Source organism: Oncorhynchus kisutch, linkage group LG10, assembly GCF_002021735.2.
Source record: "Oncorhynchus kisutch isolate 150728-3 linkage group LG10, Okis_V2, whole genome shotgun sequence".
In the NCBI taxonomy this organism is placed as follows: domain Eukaryota; kingdom Metazoa; phylum Chordata; class Actinopteri; order Salmoniformes; family Salmonidae; genus Oncorhynchus; species Oncorhynchus kisutch.
Window position 1 is genome coordinate 146,353 of NC_034183.2, and position 16,190 is coordinate 162,542.

A 16,190-nucleotide genomic window follows, 5' to 3' on the forward strand; every position below is an offset into this window, starting at 1 on the left:
ACATCTCATTCAATGCTGTCTTAGTGCCATCATCTGACTGTAGTGGTATGTAAACAGCTACGAATAATACAGAAGAAAACTCTCTTGGTAGGTAATGTGGTTGACAGATTTTCATGAGATACTCTCCCTCTGGCGAGCAATAGACTTCCTTAGATATCGTGCACCAGCAGTTTTTTACAAAAATAGGGGGTTTATTCAATCTCCTACGAATTCTCGGAAGGCAGCCCGCTCTTCGGCACCTCTTCCTCTGCCTCCACTTCACACGGATCACGGGGATCCGGGCCTGTTCCTGAGGAAGCAGTATATCCTTCATGTCGAGCTCATCAGAGTCGTGAAAGGGAAAAAAAATATTCTGCCAGTCAGTGGTGAGAAATCGCAGTCCTGATTGATGTCTAGAAGTAATTTTCGGTCATAAGAGACGTTAGCGGCAACATAATGTACAAAAGAAGTTACAAACAACGCAAATAAACAAACAAATAACCCATTGGGCTGGGGGAACGTAAAACGTCTGTCTTGCCCCGGCACCAGCTTACATCTATCAGGTATCTCATCGTTATTAGCTACTGGTGTCTATAACTCTGTCTCTCTCTCTATCAGGTATCTCATCGTTATTAGGTACTGGTGTCTATAACTCTGTCTCTCTCTCTATCAGGTATCTCATCGTTATTAGCTGCTGGTGTTTATAACTCTGTCTCTCTCTCTATCAGGTATCTCATCGTTATTAGCTACTGGTGTTTATAACTCTGTCTCTCTCTCTATCAGGTATCTCATCGTTATTAGCTACTGGTGTCTATAACTCTGCCTTTCCTCCACATGATGTGAGTATGATTCCATCCCCATGATAACATGGTGAAACGTTCAGAAGTTAAGGTCAGGGGGTTAGAGGTAACACTGTTCTGTCCTCAGGGGTCATTCACCAGGAAAGGAGGGCGGGATCAGAGGAACGACAGACAGGTGAGCTCATGTGATTGGTCAGCAGTGTCCTTTACCATGTCTTATGATTCCAGAGAAGCAACATCTAGTTAACGGTGTGTGTGTGTGTGTGTGTGTGTGTGTGTGTGTGTGTGTTTCAGCTCCTATATGAGGAGTGGGCCAACTATGGAGTGATGTTCAAATACCAGCCATTGGACCTAATCAGGTATCACCTAAAGTGTGTCTGTCTGGACCTAATCAGGTATAACCTAAAGTGTGTCTGTCTGCACCTAATCAGGTATAACCTAAAGTGTGTCTGTCTGGAACTAATCAGGTATAACCTAAAGTGTGTCTGTCTGCACCTAATCAGGTATAACCTAAAGTGTGTCTGTCTGGAACTAATCAGGTATAACCTAAAATGTATCTGTCTGCCTGTTTGACCTGTAATAAGAAGTACTATATTGACTCTGACCACTAACAGGAAGTATTTTGGGGAGGCGATTGGTCTGTACTTTGCCTGGATGGGAGTTTACACCCGGATGTTGGTCCCGCCCTCTCTACTGGGCCTTATAGTGTTCCTCTATGGTGTCCTCACTGTCAACACTAATGTGCCCAGGTACACATACACACCACACACAGTCCTCATTCTCTCTCCCATGCTTTCTGTACATCAATGTGTCTCTCTTTATTTGACTGATTGTTGAATCCTGCCCTTAGTTACTCTTCATAACAATTTTCCAATAACTTCAGTTAGCATGATCATTACGTCAGTTACCATGATCATTACGTCAGTTACCACAATCAATACGTCAGTTACCACGATCATTACATCAGTTACCACGATCATTACGTCAGTTACCACGATCATTACGTCAGTTACCACGATCATTACGTCAGTTACCACGATCATTACGTCAGTTACCACGATCATTACGTCAGTTACCACGATCATTACATCAGTTACCACGATCATTACCTCAGTTACCACAATCATTATGTCAGTTACCACGATCATTACGTCAGTTACCACAATCATTACGTCAGTTACCACGATCATTACGTCAGGTACCACAATCATTACATCATTTACCACGATCATTACATCAGTTACCACGATCATTACGTCAGTTACCACGATCATTACGTCAGTTACCACGATCAATACGTCAGTTACCACGATCATTACGTCAGTTACAACAATCATTACGTCAGTTACCACGATCAATACGTCATTTACCACGATCATTACGTCAGTTACCACGATCATTACGTCAGTTACCATAATCAATCATTACTTCAGTTACCACGATCAATACGTCAGTTACCACGATCATTACATCAGTTACCACGATCATTACATCAGCTACCACGATCATTACAACAGTTACCACGATCATTACAACAGTTACCACGATCATTACATCAGTTACCACAATCATTACATCAGTTACCACGATCGTTACGTCAGTTACCACGATCAATACGTCAGTTACCACGATAATTACGTCAGTTACCACGATCATTACGTCAGTTTCCATGATCATTACGTCAGTTACCACGATCATTACGTCAGTTACCATAATCAATCATTACTTCAGTTACCATAATCAATCATTACTTCAGTTACCATAATCAATCATTACTTCAGATACCACGATCAATACGTCAGTTACCACGATCATTATGTCAGTTACCACGATCATTACATCAGTTACCACGATCATTACATCAGTTACCACGATCAGTATGTCAGTTACCACGATCATTACGTCAGTTACCACGATCAATACGTCAGTTACCACGATCAATACGTCAGTTACCACGATCATTACATCAGTTACCACGATCATTACGTCAGTTACCACGATCATTACGTCAGTTACCACGATCATTACGTCAGTTACCACGATCATTACGTCAGTTACCATAATCAATCATTACTTCAGTTACCATAATCAATCATTACTTCAGTTACCACAATCAATACGTCAGTTACCACGATCATTACATCAGTTACCACGATCATTACATCAGTTACCACGATCATTACAACAGTTACCACGATCATTACAACAGTTACCACGATCATTACATCAGTTACCACGATCATTACGTCAGTTACCACGATCATTACGTCAGTTACCACGATCAATACGTCAGTTACCACGATCATTACAACAGTTACCACGATCATTACATCAGTTACCACGATCATTACGTCAGTTACCACGATCATTACGTCAGTTACCACGATCATTACGTCAGTTACCACGATCATTACGTCAGTTACCATAATCAATCATTACTTCAGTTACCATAATCAATCATTACTTCAGTTACCACAATCAATACGTCAGTTACCACGATCATTACATCAGTTACCACGATCATTACATCAGTTACCACGATCATTACAACAGTTACCACGATCATTACAACAGTTACCACGATCATTACATCAGTTACCACGATCATTACGTCAGTTACCACGATCATTACGTCAGTTACCACGATCAATATGTCAGTTACCACAATCAATCATTACTTCAGGCTGTGTTTATGGTTTGTTCTCGTGTGTTTCAGCCAGGAGATGTGTGATGACAATCTGAACTTCACGATGTGTCCACTGTGTGATGCGGTGTGTGACTACTGGAAGCTGAGTTCAGTCTGTTCGTTGACTCGAGCCTCTTACCTTTTTGACAACGGAGCTACCACCCTCTTCGCCATCTTCATGTCCCTCTGGGGTATATATATATAACTACTTTCCCTGCCCATACCTACACCACTATTGCTCCTACCTACTGCCCTACCTATCCCTTACTGGGCCCCTCTACTGCCCCTAACTAACCCATATTGCCTCTAACCACCGCATACTGCCCCCTACTACCCCTATCTACCCCATACTGCTCATAACTACCCCATATTGACCCCTAACTACCCCATATTGCCTCTAACCACTGAATACTGCCCACTACTATCCCTATCTACCCCATACTGCTCATAACTACCCCATATTGCCCCTAACTACCCCATATTGCCTCGAACCACCGCATACTGCCCCCTACAACCCCTATCTACCCCATACTGCCCCTTACTACCTCCTACTACAACTACCTACAACCCTACTGTCCTTACCTAACCCATACAGCTGCTACCTAAACTCTAATGTCCCTACCTATCCCCTACTGCCCCTAAATAGCCATTACTGCCCCTAAATATGCCCTACTGCCCGACCTACCCCCTACTGCCCCTAACTATCCCATGCTGCCCCTGAATCCCCCCTACTACAACTACCTAACCCCTAATGACCCTAACTACCCCCTACTGCTCATAACTACCCCCTACTGCCCCTACCTACCCCCTACTGGCCCTACCTAACCAATACAGCCCCTAACCACCCCCTTCTACAACTACCTACCCCCTTCAGCCCCTACTTACCCCCTTTTGTCCCTACCTGCCCCTAACTGACCCCTAACTGCCCCTAACTACCCCCTACTTCCCCTAACTTCCCCTTACTGCCACTACCCAATCCCTACTACAACTACCTACAACTCTACAGTCCTTACCTAACCCCTACCGCTGAAACCTAACCCTTAATGACCCTACCTACCTACTGCTCCTAACTGACACCCTACTGCCCCTAACTTTTTTATTTTTTTATTTTTTATTTCTCCTTTATTTAACCAGTTAGGCTAGTTGAGAACAAGTTCTCATTTGCAACTGCGACCTGGCCATTAACACTGGAGTGATAAATGATCAGATGGTCATGTACAGGTAGAGATATTGATACCCTACTGCCCCTAACTGACACCCTACTGCCCCTAACTGACACCCTACTGCCCCTAACTGACACCCTACTGCCCCTAACTGACACCCTACTGCCCCTAACTGACACCCTACTGCCCCTAACTGACACCCTACTGCCCCCTAACTGACACCCTACTGCCCCCTAACTGACACCCTACTGCCCCCTAACTGACACCCTACTGCCCCTAACTGACACCCTACTGCCCCTAACTGACACCCTACTGCCCCCTAACTGACACCCTACTGCCCCTAACTGACACCCTACTGCCCCCTAACTGACACCCTACTGCCCCCTAACTGACACCCTACTGCCCCTAACTGACACCCTACTGCCCCCTAACTGACACCCTACTGCCCCCCTAACTGACACCCTACTGCCCACTAACTGACACCCTGCTGCCCACTAACTGACACCCTGCTGCCCACTAACTGACACCCTACTGCCCACTAACTGACACCCTACTGCCCCCTAACTGACACCCTACTGCCCCCTAACTGACACCCTACTGCCCCCTAACTGACACCCTACTGCCCCCTAACTGACACACTACTGCCCCCTAACTGACACCCTACTGCTCCTAACTGACACCCTACTGGCCCCTAACTGACACTCTACTGCCCCTAACTGACACTCTCCTGCCCCTAACTGACACCCCACTGCCCCCTAACTGACACTCTACTGCCCCCAACTAACCCCTACTGCCCCCTAACTACACCCTACTACAACTACCTACAACCCTACTGTCCCTACCTGAACCCATATTGCCCCTAACTAACCCATAATGCACCTTACTACCCCCTACTGCACCTAACTATCCCCTACTGCCCCTAAGTACCCCCTTCTACAACTACCTACAACCCTACTGTCCTTACCTAACCCCTACTGGTGCTACCTAACCCTAATGACCCTATCTACCCCTACTGCCCCTAACTACCCCCCTGCTACTGCACCTACCCCTTCCTAATCACTTACTACCCCATGTATCTCTACTGCCGCTACAAACCCCGACCTAACCCCTACTGACCCTACCTACCCCCTACTGACCCTACCTACCCCTGCTGACCCTACCTACCCCCTACTGACCCTACCTACCTCCTTCTGACCCTACCTACCCCCTACTGACCCTACCTACCTTTACTGCCCTTATTTACTACTCTATTGCCCATACATACCCCCCTACTGCCTCTACCTGTCCCCTACTTCCCCTAACTACCCCACCACTGCCCCTACCTACCCACCACTGCCCCCACCTACCCACGTACTGCCCCTACCTGTCCCATACTGCCCCTGCCTACCCACGTACTGCCCCTACCTGTCCCATACTGCCCCTACCCGTCCCATACTGTCCCTACCTGTCCCATACTGCCCCTACCTACCCATGTACTGCCCCTACCTGTCCCATACTGCCCCTACCTGTCCCATACTGCCCTACCTGTCCCATACTTCCCCTACCTACCCACGTACTGTCCCTACCTGTCCCATACTGTCCCTAACTGTCCCATACTGCCCATACCTATCCATACCTGTCCCATACTGCCCTTACCTGTCCCATACTGCCCCTACCTGTCCCATACTGCCCTACCTGTCCCATACTTCCCCTACCTACCCACGTACTGTCCCTACCTGTCCCATACTGTCCCTAACTGTCCCATACTGCCCATACCTATCCATACCTGTCCCATACTGCCCTTACCTGTCCCATACTGCCCCTAACTGTCCCATTCTGCCCCCTACCTAACCACGTACTGCCCCTACCTACCCACATACTGCCCCTACCTGTCCCATACTGCCCCTAACTACCCACGTACTGCCCCTACCTGCCCTATACTGCCCCAACCTACCCACATACTGCCCCTACCTGTCCCATACTGCTCCTACCTGTCCCATACTGCCCCTACCTGTCCCATACTGCACCTACCTACCCACGTACTGCCCCTACCTGTCCCATACTGCGCCTACTTGTCCCATGCTGCCCCTACCTGTACCATACTGCCCCTATCTGCCCCATACTGCCCCTATCTGTCCCATACTGCCCCTACCTGTCCCATACTGCCCCCTACCTACCCCCTACCGCAACTATCTATCCCCCTTACTCCCCATACATACCCCCTTACTGCACCTACATATCCACTACTACCCCTTCCTAATCCCTTACTGCCCCACCTCCCTAATGCCCCACATACTCCCTTCTACCCCTCTACTGCCCCTAACTGTCTCATACTGCCCCTACCTACCCCCTACTGACCCTACCTACCCCCTACTGACCCTACCTACCCCCTACTGCCCCTACCTAGCCCCTACTGACCCTGCCTACCCCCTACTGCCCCTACCTAGCCCCTACTGACCCTACCTACCCTCCACTGCCTCTACCTGTCCCATACTGCCCTACCTGTCCCATACTGCCCCTACCTACCCACCACTGCCCCTACCTGTCCCATACTGCCCTTACCTACCCACGTACTGCCCCTACATGTCCCATACTGCCCCTACCTGTCCCACACTGCCCCCACCTGTCCCATACTGCCCCTACCTACCCACGTACTGCCCCTACCTGTCCCCTACTGACCCTACCTACCCCCTACTGACCCTACCTACCCCCTACTGCCCCTACCTACCCCCTACTGATCCTACCTACCCCCTACTGCCCCTACCTACCCCTTCTGACCCTACCTACCTCGTACTGCCCCTACATATCTTTACTGCCCCTACTGCCCATACATACCCCCCTACTGCCTCTACCTGTCCCCTACTTCCCCTACCTACCCACCACTGCCCCTACCTACCCACCACTGCCCCCACCTACCCACCACTTTCCCTACCTACCCACGTACTGCCCCTACCTGTCCCATACTGCCCCTGCCTACCCCCGTACTGCCCCTACCTGTCCCATACTGCTCCTACCTGTCCCATACTGCCCCTACCTGTCCCATACTGCACCTACCTACCCACGTACTGCCCCTACCTGTCCCATACTGCGCCTACTTGTCCCATGCTGCCCCTACCTGCCCCATACTGCCCCTATCTGCCCCATACTGCCCCTATCTGTCCCATACTGCCCCTACCTGTCCCATACTGCCCCTACCTGTCCCATACTTCCCCTACCTACCCACGTACTGTCCCTACCTGTCCCATACTGTCCCTAACTGTCCCATACTGCCCATACCTATCCATACCTGTCCCATACTGCCCTTACCTGTCCCATACTGCCCCTACCTGTCCCATACTGCCCCTAACTGTCCCATACTGCCCCTACCTACCCACGTACTGCCCCTACCTACCCACATACTGCCCCTACCTGTCCCATACTGCCCCTACCTACCCACGTACTGCCCCTACCTGCCCCTACTGACCCTACCTACCCTCTACTGCCCCTGCCTGTCCCATACTGCCCCTACCTACACTTGCACTGCCTCTACCTGTCCCATACTGCCCTACCTGTCCCATACTGCCCCTACCTACCCACCACTGCCCCTACCTGTCCCATACTGCCCTTACCTACCCACGTACTGCCCCTACATGTCCCATACTGCCCCTACCTGTCCCATACTGCCCCCACCTGTCCCATACTGCCCCTACCTACCCACGTACTGCCCCTACCTACCCACGTACTGCCCCTACCTGTCCCCTACTGACCCTACCTACCCCCTACTGCCCCTACCTACCCCCTACTGATCCTACCTACCCCCTACTGCCCCTACCTACCCCTTCTGACCCTACCTACCTCGTACTGCCCCTACATATCTTTACTGCCCCTACTGCCCATACATACCCCCGTACTGCCTCTACCTGTCCCCTACTTCCCCTACCTACCCACCACTGCCCCTACCTACCCACCACTGCCACAACCTACCCACCACTTTCCCTACCTACCCACGTACTGCCCCTACCTGTCCCATACTGCCCCTGCCTACCCACGTACTGCCCCTACCTGTCCCATACTGCCCCTACCTGTCCCATACTGCCCCTACCCGTCCCATACTGTCCCTACCTGTCCCATACTGCCCCTACCTACCCATGTACTGACCCTACCTGTCCCATACTGCCCCTACCTGTCCCATACTTCCCCTACCTACCCACGTACTGACCCTACCTGTCCCATACTGTCCCTAACTGTCCCATACTGCCCATACCTATCCATACCTGTCCCATACTGCCCTTACCTGTCCCATACTGCCCCTACCTGTCCCATACTGCCCCTAACTGTCCCATACTGCCCCTACCTACCCACGTACTGCCCCTACCTACCCACATACTGCCCCTACCTGTCCCATACTGCCCCTACCTACCCACGTACTGCCCCTACCTGCCCTATACTGCCCCAACCTACCCACATACTGCCCCTACCTGTCCCATACTGCTCCTACCTGTCCCATACTGCCCCTACCTGTCCCATACTGCACCTACCTACCCACGTACTGCCCCTACCTGTCCCATACTGCGCCTACTTGTCCCATGCTGCCCTACCTGTCCCATACTGCCCCTATCTGCCCCATACTGCCCCTATCTGTCCCATACTGCCCCTACCTGTCCCATACTGCCCCTACCTACCCCCTACCGCAACTATCTATCCCCCTTACTCCCCATACATACCCCCTTACTGCACCTACATATCCACTACTACCCCTTCCTAATCCCTTACTGCCCCACCTCCCTAATGCCCCACATACTCCCTTCTACCCCTCTACTGCCCCTAACTGTCTCATACTGCCCCTACCTACCCCCTACTGACCCTACCTACCCCCTACTGACCCTACCTACCCCCTACTGCCCCTACCTAGCCCCTACTGCCCCTGCCTACCCCCTACTGCCCCTACCTAGCCCCTACTGACCCTACCTACCCTCTACTGCCCCTGCCTGTCCCATACTGCCCCTACCTACACTTGCACTGCCTCTACCTGTCCCATACTGCCCTACCTGTCCCATACTGCCCCTACCTACCCACCACTGCCCCTACCTGTCCCATACTGCCCCGACCTACCCTTGTATTGCCCCTACCTGTCCCATACTGCCCCTAATTTCAACCTACTCCCCCTAATTATTGTTCTACTTGTTGTCACTAACTACCCCCCTATTCCTCCTACCCCTACCTGCCCCCTAATGCTCCTACCCACACCTACCTACCCCCTATTTTCCCTACCTAACCCTGACTAAGGACAACTAAGTCAAGGTATTGGAGTGGACATCACAAAGCCTTGACCTCAATCCTATAGAAAATGTGTGGGCAGAACTGAAAAAGCATGTGCAAGCAAGGAGGCCTACAAACCTGATTCAGTTACACCAGCTCTGTCAGGAGGAATGGGCCAAAATTCACCCGACTTATTGTGGGAAGCTTGTGGAAGGCTTCCCGAAATGTTTGACCAATTGAAACATTTTTAAGGCAATGTTACAAAATACTAATTGAGTGTATGTAAACTTCTGACCCATTGGAAATGTGATGAAAGAAATAAAAGCTGAAATAAATCATTCTCTCAACTATTGTTCTGACATTTCACATTCCTAAAATAAAGTGGTGATCCTAACTGACCTAAGACAGGACATTTTTACTAGGATTAAATGTCAGGAATTGTGAAAAATACTGCCCCTAACTATCCTCTTACTGCCATTAACTACCCCCTTACTTACCCCTACCACCCCTACCTGCCCCTAACTATCCTCTTACTACCACTAACTACCCCCCTTACTTTCCCCTACCACCCCTACCTGCCCCTAACTATCCTCTGACTTCCCGTAACTACCCCCTTACTTTCCCCTACCACCCCTATCTGCCCCTAACTACCCCCTTACTTTCCCCTACCACCCCTACCTGCCCCTAACTACCCCCTTACTTTCCCCTACCGCCCCTATCTGCCCCTAACTACCCCCTTACTTTCCCCTACCACCCCTATCTGCCCCTAACTATCCTCCTTACTTCCCCTACCTACCCCCTTACTTTCCACTACCACCCCTATCTGCCCTCCTTACTTCCCCTAACTACCCCCTTACTTTCCCCTACTGCCCCTATCTGCCCCTAACTATCCTCCTTACTTCCCCTACCACCCCTATCTGCCCCTAACTATCCTCCTTACTTCCCCTACCACCCCTATCTGCCCCTAACTATCCTCCTTTCTTCCCCTACCACCCCTATTTGCCCCTAACTATCCTCCTTACTTCCCCTAACTACCCCCTTACTTTCCCCTACCACCCCTATCTGCCCCTAACTATCCTCCTTACTTCCCCTACCACCCCTATCTGCCCCTAACTATCCTCCTTACTTCCCCTACCACCCCTATCTGCCCCTAACTATCCTCCTTTCTTCCCCTACTTACCCCCTTTCATAACAATCGGAAATCGGTATTTTTGGACGCCGATTTAGCCATTTTTTTAAAATGATTTTATTTTATTTTATAATATTATTTTATTTAACTAGGCAACTCGGTTAAGAACACATTATTATTTCAATGACGGCCTAGGAACAGTGGGTTAACTGCCTGTTCAGGTGCAGAACGACAGATTTTTACCTTGTCAGCTCAGGGATTCAATCTTGCAACCTTACGGTTAACTAGTCCAATGCTCTAACCACCTGCCTCACGAGGAGCCAGCCTGTTACGCGAATGCAGTAAGAAGCCAAGGTAAGTTGCTAGCTGGCATTAAACTTATCTTGTAAAAAACAATCAATCAATCAATCATAATCACTAGTTAACTACACATGGTTGATGATATTACTAGTTCATCTAGCGTGTCCTGCGTTGCATATAATCTATGCGGTGCGCATTCCCGAAAAAGGACTGTCGTTGCTCCAACATGTACCTAACCATCAATGCCTTTCTTCAACACACAGAAGTAGATATTTTTAAACCTGCATATTAGCTAAAATAAAGGTTAGCAGCTTATTAACCAGGTGAAATTGGGTCACTTCTCTTCGGGGTCAGTGTATATGCAACAGTTTGACCACCTGGCTCATTGAGAAATAATTTGCCTGAATTTTACATAATTATGACATAACCTTGAAGGTTGTGCTATGTAACAGCAATATTTAGACTTAGGGTTGCCATCCGTTAGATAAAATAGGGAACGGTTCAGTATTTCACTGAAAGAATAAACGCTTTGTTTTGTAAATTATGTTTTCCGGATTCGACCATATTTGACCTAAGGCTCGTATTTTTGTATGTTATTATGTTATAATTAAGTCTGATTTGATAGGGCAGTCTGACTGAGTGATGGTAGGCACCAGCAGGCTCGTAAGCATTCATTCAAATAGCACTTTCGTGCGTTTTGCCAGCAGCTCTTCGTTGTGCTCCAAGCATTGCGCTGTTTATGACTTAAGCCTATCACCTCCCGAGATTAGGCTGGTGTAACCGATGTGAAATGGCTAGCTAGTTAGCGGGGTGTGCGCTAATAGCGTTTCAAACGTCACTCGCTCTGAGACTTGGAGTAGTTGTTCCCCTTGCTCTGCATGGGTAATGCTGCTTCGAGGGTGGCTGTTGTCAATGTGTTCCTGGTTCAAGCCCAGGTAGCGGTGAGGAGAGGGATGGAAGCCATACTGTTACACTGGCAATACTAAAGTGCCTATAAGAACATCCAATAGTCAAAGGTATATGTAATACAAATCGTATAGAGAGAAATAGTCTTATAATTCCTATAATAACTACAACCTAAAACTTCTTACCTGGGAATAATGAAGACTCATGTTAAAAGGAGCCACCAGCTTCCATATGTTCTGAGCAAGGAACTTAAACGTTAGCTTTCTTACATGGCACATATTGCACTTTTACTTTCTTCTGCAACACTTTGTTTTTGCATTATTGAAACCAAATTGAACATGTCTCATTATTTATTTGATTCTAAATGGACTTTATTGATGTATTATATTAAGTTAAAATAAGTGTTCATTCAGTATTGTTGTAATTGTCATTATTACAAATACATTAATCGATATCGGCTTTTTTTTGGTCCTCCAATAATCGGTATTGGGATCAGCTTTTTTGGGGGGGGCCCTTCAATAATCGGTATCGGCCTTTTTTGGGTCCTCCAATAATCGGTATCGGTATCGGCTTTTTTTGGGGTCCTCCAATAATCGGTAGCGGCTTTTTGGGGGGGTCCTCCAATAACCGGTATCGGTGTCGGCTTTTTTGGGGTCCTCCAATAATCGGTATCGGTGTTGAAAAATCATAATCGGTCGACCTCTACCCACTACTGCTCCTACCGTTCCCCTACCTCCACTGCCTGCCTGCCCCACTGCCTGCCCCCTTACTTCCCCTACCTGCCTGCCCCACTGCCTGCCCCCTTACTTCCCCTACCTGCCTGCCCCACTGCCTGCCCCCTTACTTCCCCTACCTGCCTGCCCCACTGCCTGCCCCTTACTTCCCCTACCTGCCTGCCCCACTGCCTGCCCCTACTTAACCCACTACTGCCCCTACCGTTCCCCTACCTCCACTGCCTGCCCCCTTACTTCCCCTACCTGCCTGCCCCACTGCCTGCCCCTACTTAACCCACTACTGCTCCTACTGTTCCCCTACCTCCACTGCCTGCCCCCTTACTTCCCCTACCTGCCTGCCCCACTGCCTGCCCCCTTACTTCCCCTACCTGCCTGCCCCACTGCCTGCCCCGACTTAACCCACTACTGCCCCTACTTACTAGCAACAAATTAAGCTACCTAGCTTTTAGGGGCTTTGGCCACTGAGAGTTCTAATACATTTCAGGTCCTTTTAACGTTTTTGTGTGTGTGTTTAGCTGCTTTTTTTCTGGAGCACTGGAAGAGGAGGCAGATGTGTCTGAAACATGCCTGGGATCTGACCAGTCTAGAGGACGAGGAGGTAGGACCAGACACACTGACTTAAACGGCATGTTAGCGTTACTAGGGTCATGACCTGCTGCTCTATGATGTCAAGAGGTGAAACCAGCTCCCCATCTTCGCAGATTATCCTCTTAAACCCGAACACACACACCCAAACACACACACACACACACACCCCACACTACACACTGTCATCTCTCAGTCAGCATGCCTATATCAAATAAAATTGTATTTGTCACACGCGCTGAATACAAGCGGTGTAGACCTTACTGTGAAATGTTTACTAAATAAAAAAATACCCCTACCTGAGATTGAGTTTTCTTGCCTCTTTGGGATAGGGGGCAGCATTTTCACTTTTGGATAAATAGCGTGCCCAATTTCAACTTCCTGCTACTCATGCCAAGAATATAAGATATGCATATTATTAGTAGATTTGGATAGAAAACACTCTGACGTTTCTAAAACTGTTTGAATAATGTCTGTGAGTATAACAGAACTTATGTAGCAGGCAAAACCCCGAGGACTAACCATTCAGAAAAAAAAACATTGAGGTCACTGTCTATTCAATGATATTCCATTGGGGAACTGGATTTCTCAGGCACTTGTTTACAGTTCCTACCGCTTCCACTGGATGCCACCAATCTTTGGAAAATGGTTGAGGTTATTCCTTTGTGAAATGAAGAAGTACGGCCATCTTGAAACAGTGTAACACTGTTGAGAGTTGGGCAAGACTAGAAAAGTAGCGTCAGTTTGTTCTTGTCCTGTATTGAAAACAGATAGACCCGTCTTCAATTTGATCGATTATTAACGTTTAAAAATACCTAAAGTTTTATTACAAATGTAGTTTGAAATGTTTTGGCAAAGTTTACAGGTAACTTTTGAGATATTTTGTATTGAAGTTGCGTAAATTGGAAGCGTTTTTTTTCTGGATCAAACGCGCCAAATAAATGGAAATTTTGGATATATATGGACGGAATTAATCGAACAAAAGGACCATTTGTGATGTTTATGGGACATATTGGAGTGCCAACAAAAGAAGCTCGTCAAAGGTAAGGCATGATTTATATTTTATTTCTGCGTTTTGTGTAGTGCCTGCAGGGTTGAAATATTATTTCTATCTTTGTTTACTGTTGTGCTATCATCAGATAATAGCTTCTTATGCTTTCGCCGAAAAGCCTTTTTGAAACCTGACATGTTGGCTGGATTCACAACGAGTGTAGCTTTAATTTGGTATCTTACATGTGTGATTTAATGATAGTTAGAATTTTATAGTATTTTATTTGAATCTGGCGCTCTGCATTTTCCCTGGCAATTGGCCAAGTGGGACATTTGCGTCCCCCTGTCCCAGAGAGGTTTTAAACCAGTGAACTGGCTGGATAAAAAGCTGCTTCTAGGTCTGTTAAAGAAGCTAGCTGGGTAAAAAGCTGCTTTGGGGTGTTTTAAAGCAGTGGCCTGGCTAAATAAAGAGCTGTTTCAGGGTCTGTTAAATTTGTGAGCTAGCTGGATAAGTAGCTGCTTCAAAGTCTGTTAAAACATTGAGCTAGCTGGAAAAAGAGCTGCTTCCGGGTCTATTAAAACAGTTAGCTAGTTGTATAAAGAGTTGTTTCAGGGTTTGTTAAAGCAGTGAGCTGGAAAAAGAGCTGTTTCAGGGTCTGTTAAATCAGTGGTTAGTATAGGTAAGTGCTTCAGGTTCTGTTAAAGTGGTACGATAGCTGGATAAAGAGCTGCTTCAGGGTCTGTTAAAGTAGTGAGCTGGATAAAGAGCTGCTTTAGGGTCTGGTAAAGTAGTGAGCTGGATAAAGAGCTGCTTTAGGGTCTGGTAATGTAGTGAGCTGGATAAAGAGCTGCTTCAGGGTCTGTTAAAATAGTGAGCTGGATAAAGAGCTGCTTCGGGGTCTGTTAAAGCAGTGAGCTGGATAAAGAGCTGCTTCAGGTTCTGTTAAAGTAGTGAGCTGGATAAAGAGCTGCTTCAGGGTCTGTTAAAGTAGTGAGCTAGCTGGAGAAAGAGCTGCTTCAGGGTCTGTTAAAGTAGTGAGCTAGCTGGAGAAAGAGCTGCTTCAGGGTCTGTTAAAGCAGTGAGCTGGATAAAGAGCCGTTTTAGGGTCTGTTAAAGTAGTGAGCTGGATAAAGAGCTGCTTCAGGGTCTGTTAAAGTAGTGAGCTGGATAAAGAGCTGTTTTAGGGTCTGTTAAAGTAGTGAGCTAGCTGGAGAAAGAGCTGCTTCAGGGTCTGTTAATGCAGTGAGCTGGATAAAGAGCTGTTAGGGTCTGTTAAAGTAGTGAGCTAGCTGGAGAAAGAGCTGTTTTAGGGTCTGTTAAAGTAGTGAGCTAGCTGGAGAAAGAGCTGCTTCAGGGTCTGTTAAAGCAGTGAGCTGGATAAAGAGCTGCTTTAGGGTCTGTTAAAGTAGTGAGCTGGATAAAGAGCTGCTTCAGGGTCTGTTAAAGTAGTGAGCTGGATAAAGAGCTGTTTTAGGGTCTATTAAAGTAGTGAGCCGGATAAAGAGCTGCTTCAGGGTCTGTTAAAGTAGTGAGCTGGATAAAGAGCTGCTTCAGGGTCTGTTAAAGCAGTGAGCTGGATAAAGAGCTGCTTCAGGTTCTGTTAAAGTAGTGAGATGGATAAAGAGCTGCTTTAGGGTCTGTTAAAGTAGTGAGCTGGATAAAGAGCTGCTTCAGGGTCTGTTAAAGTAGTGAGCTAGCTG

At 48.0% G+C, this 16,190-nt stretch overlaps 1 protein-coding gene across 1 annotated transcript in view; it reads left to right on the forward strand.

Annotated features, from left to right (window-relative positions):
- LOC116375772 (anoctamin-1-like) overlaps nt 1-16,190 on the forward strand; it is a 214,212-nt gene that overhangs the window by 140,996 nt on the left and 57,026 nt on the right. Inside the window, exons 8-13 of the mRNA XM_031832859.1 lie at nt 763-818; nt 907-954; nt 1,074-1,138; nt 1,394-1,528; nt 3,496-3,656; nt 13,430-13,512. Coding sequence (XP_031688719.1) covers nt 763-818; nt 907-954; nt 1,074-1,138; nt 1,394-1,528; nt 3,496-3,656; nt 13,430-13,512 — 548 coding nt within the window. The remainder of the gene's footprint in view (nt 1-762; nt 819-906; nt 955-1,073; nt 1,139-1,393; nt 1,529-3,495; nt 3,657-13,429; nt 13,513-16,190) is intronic.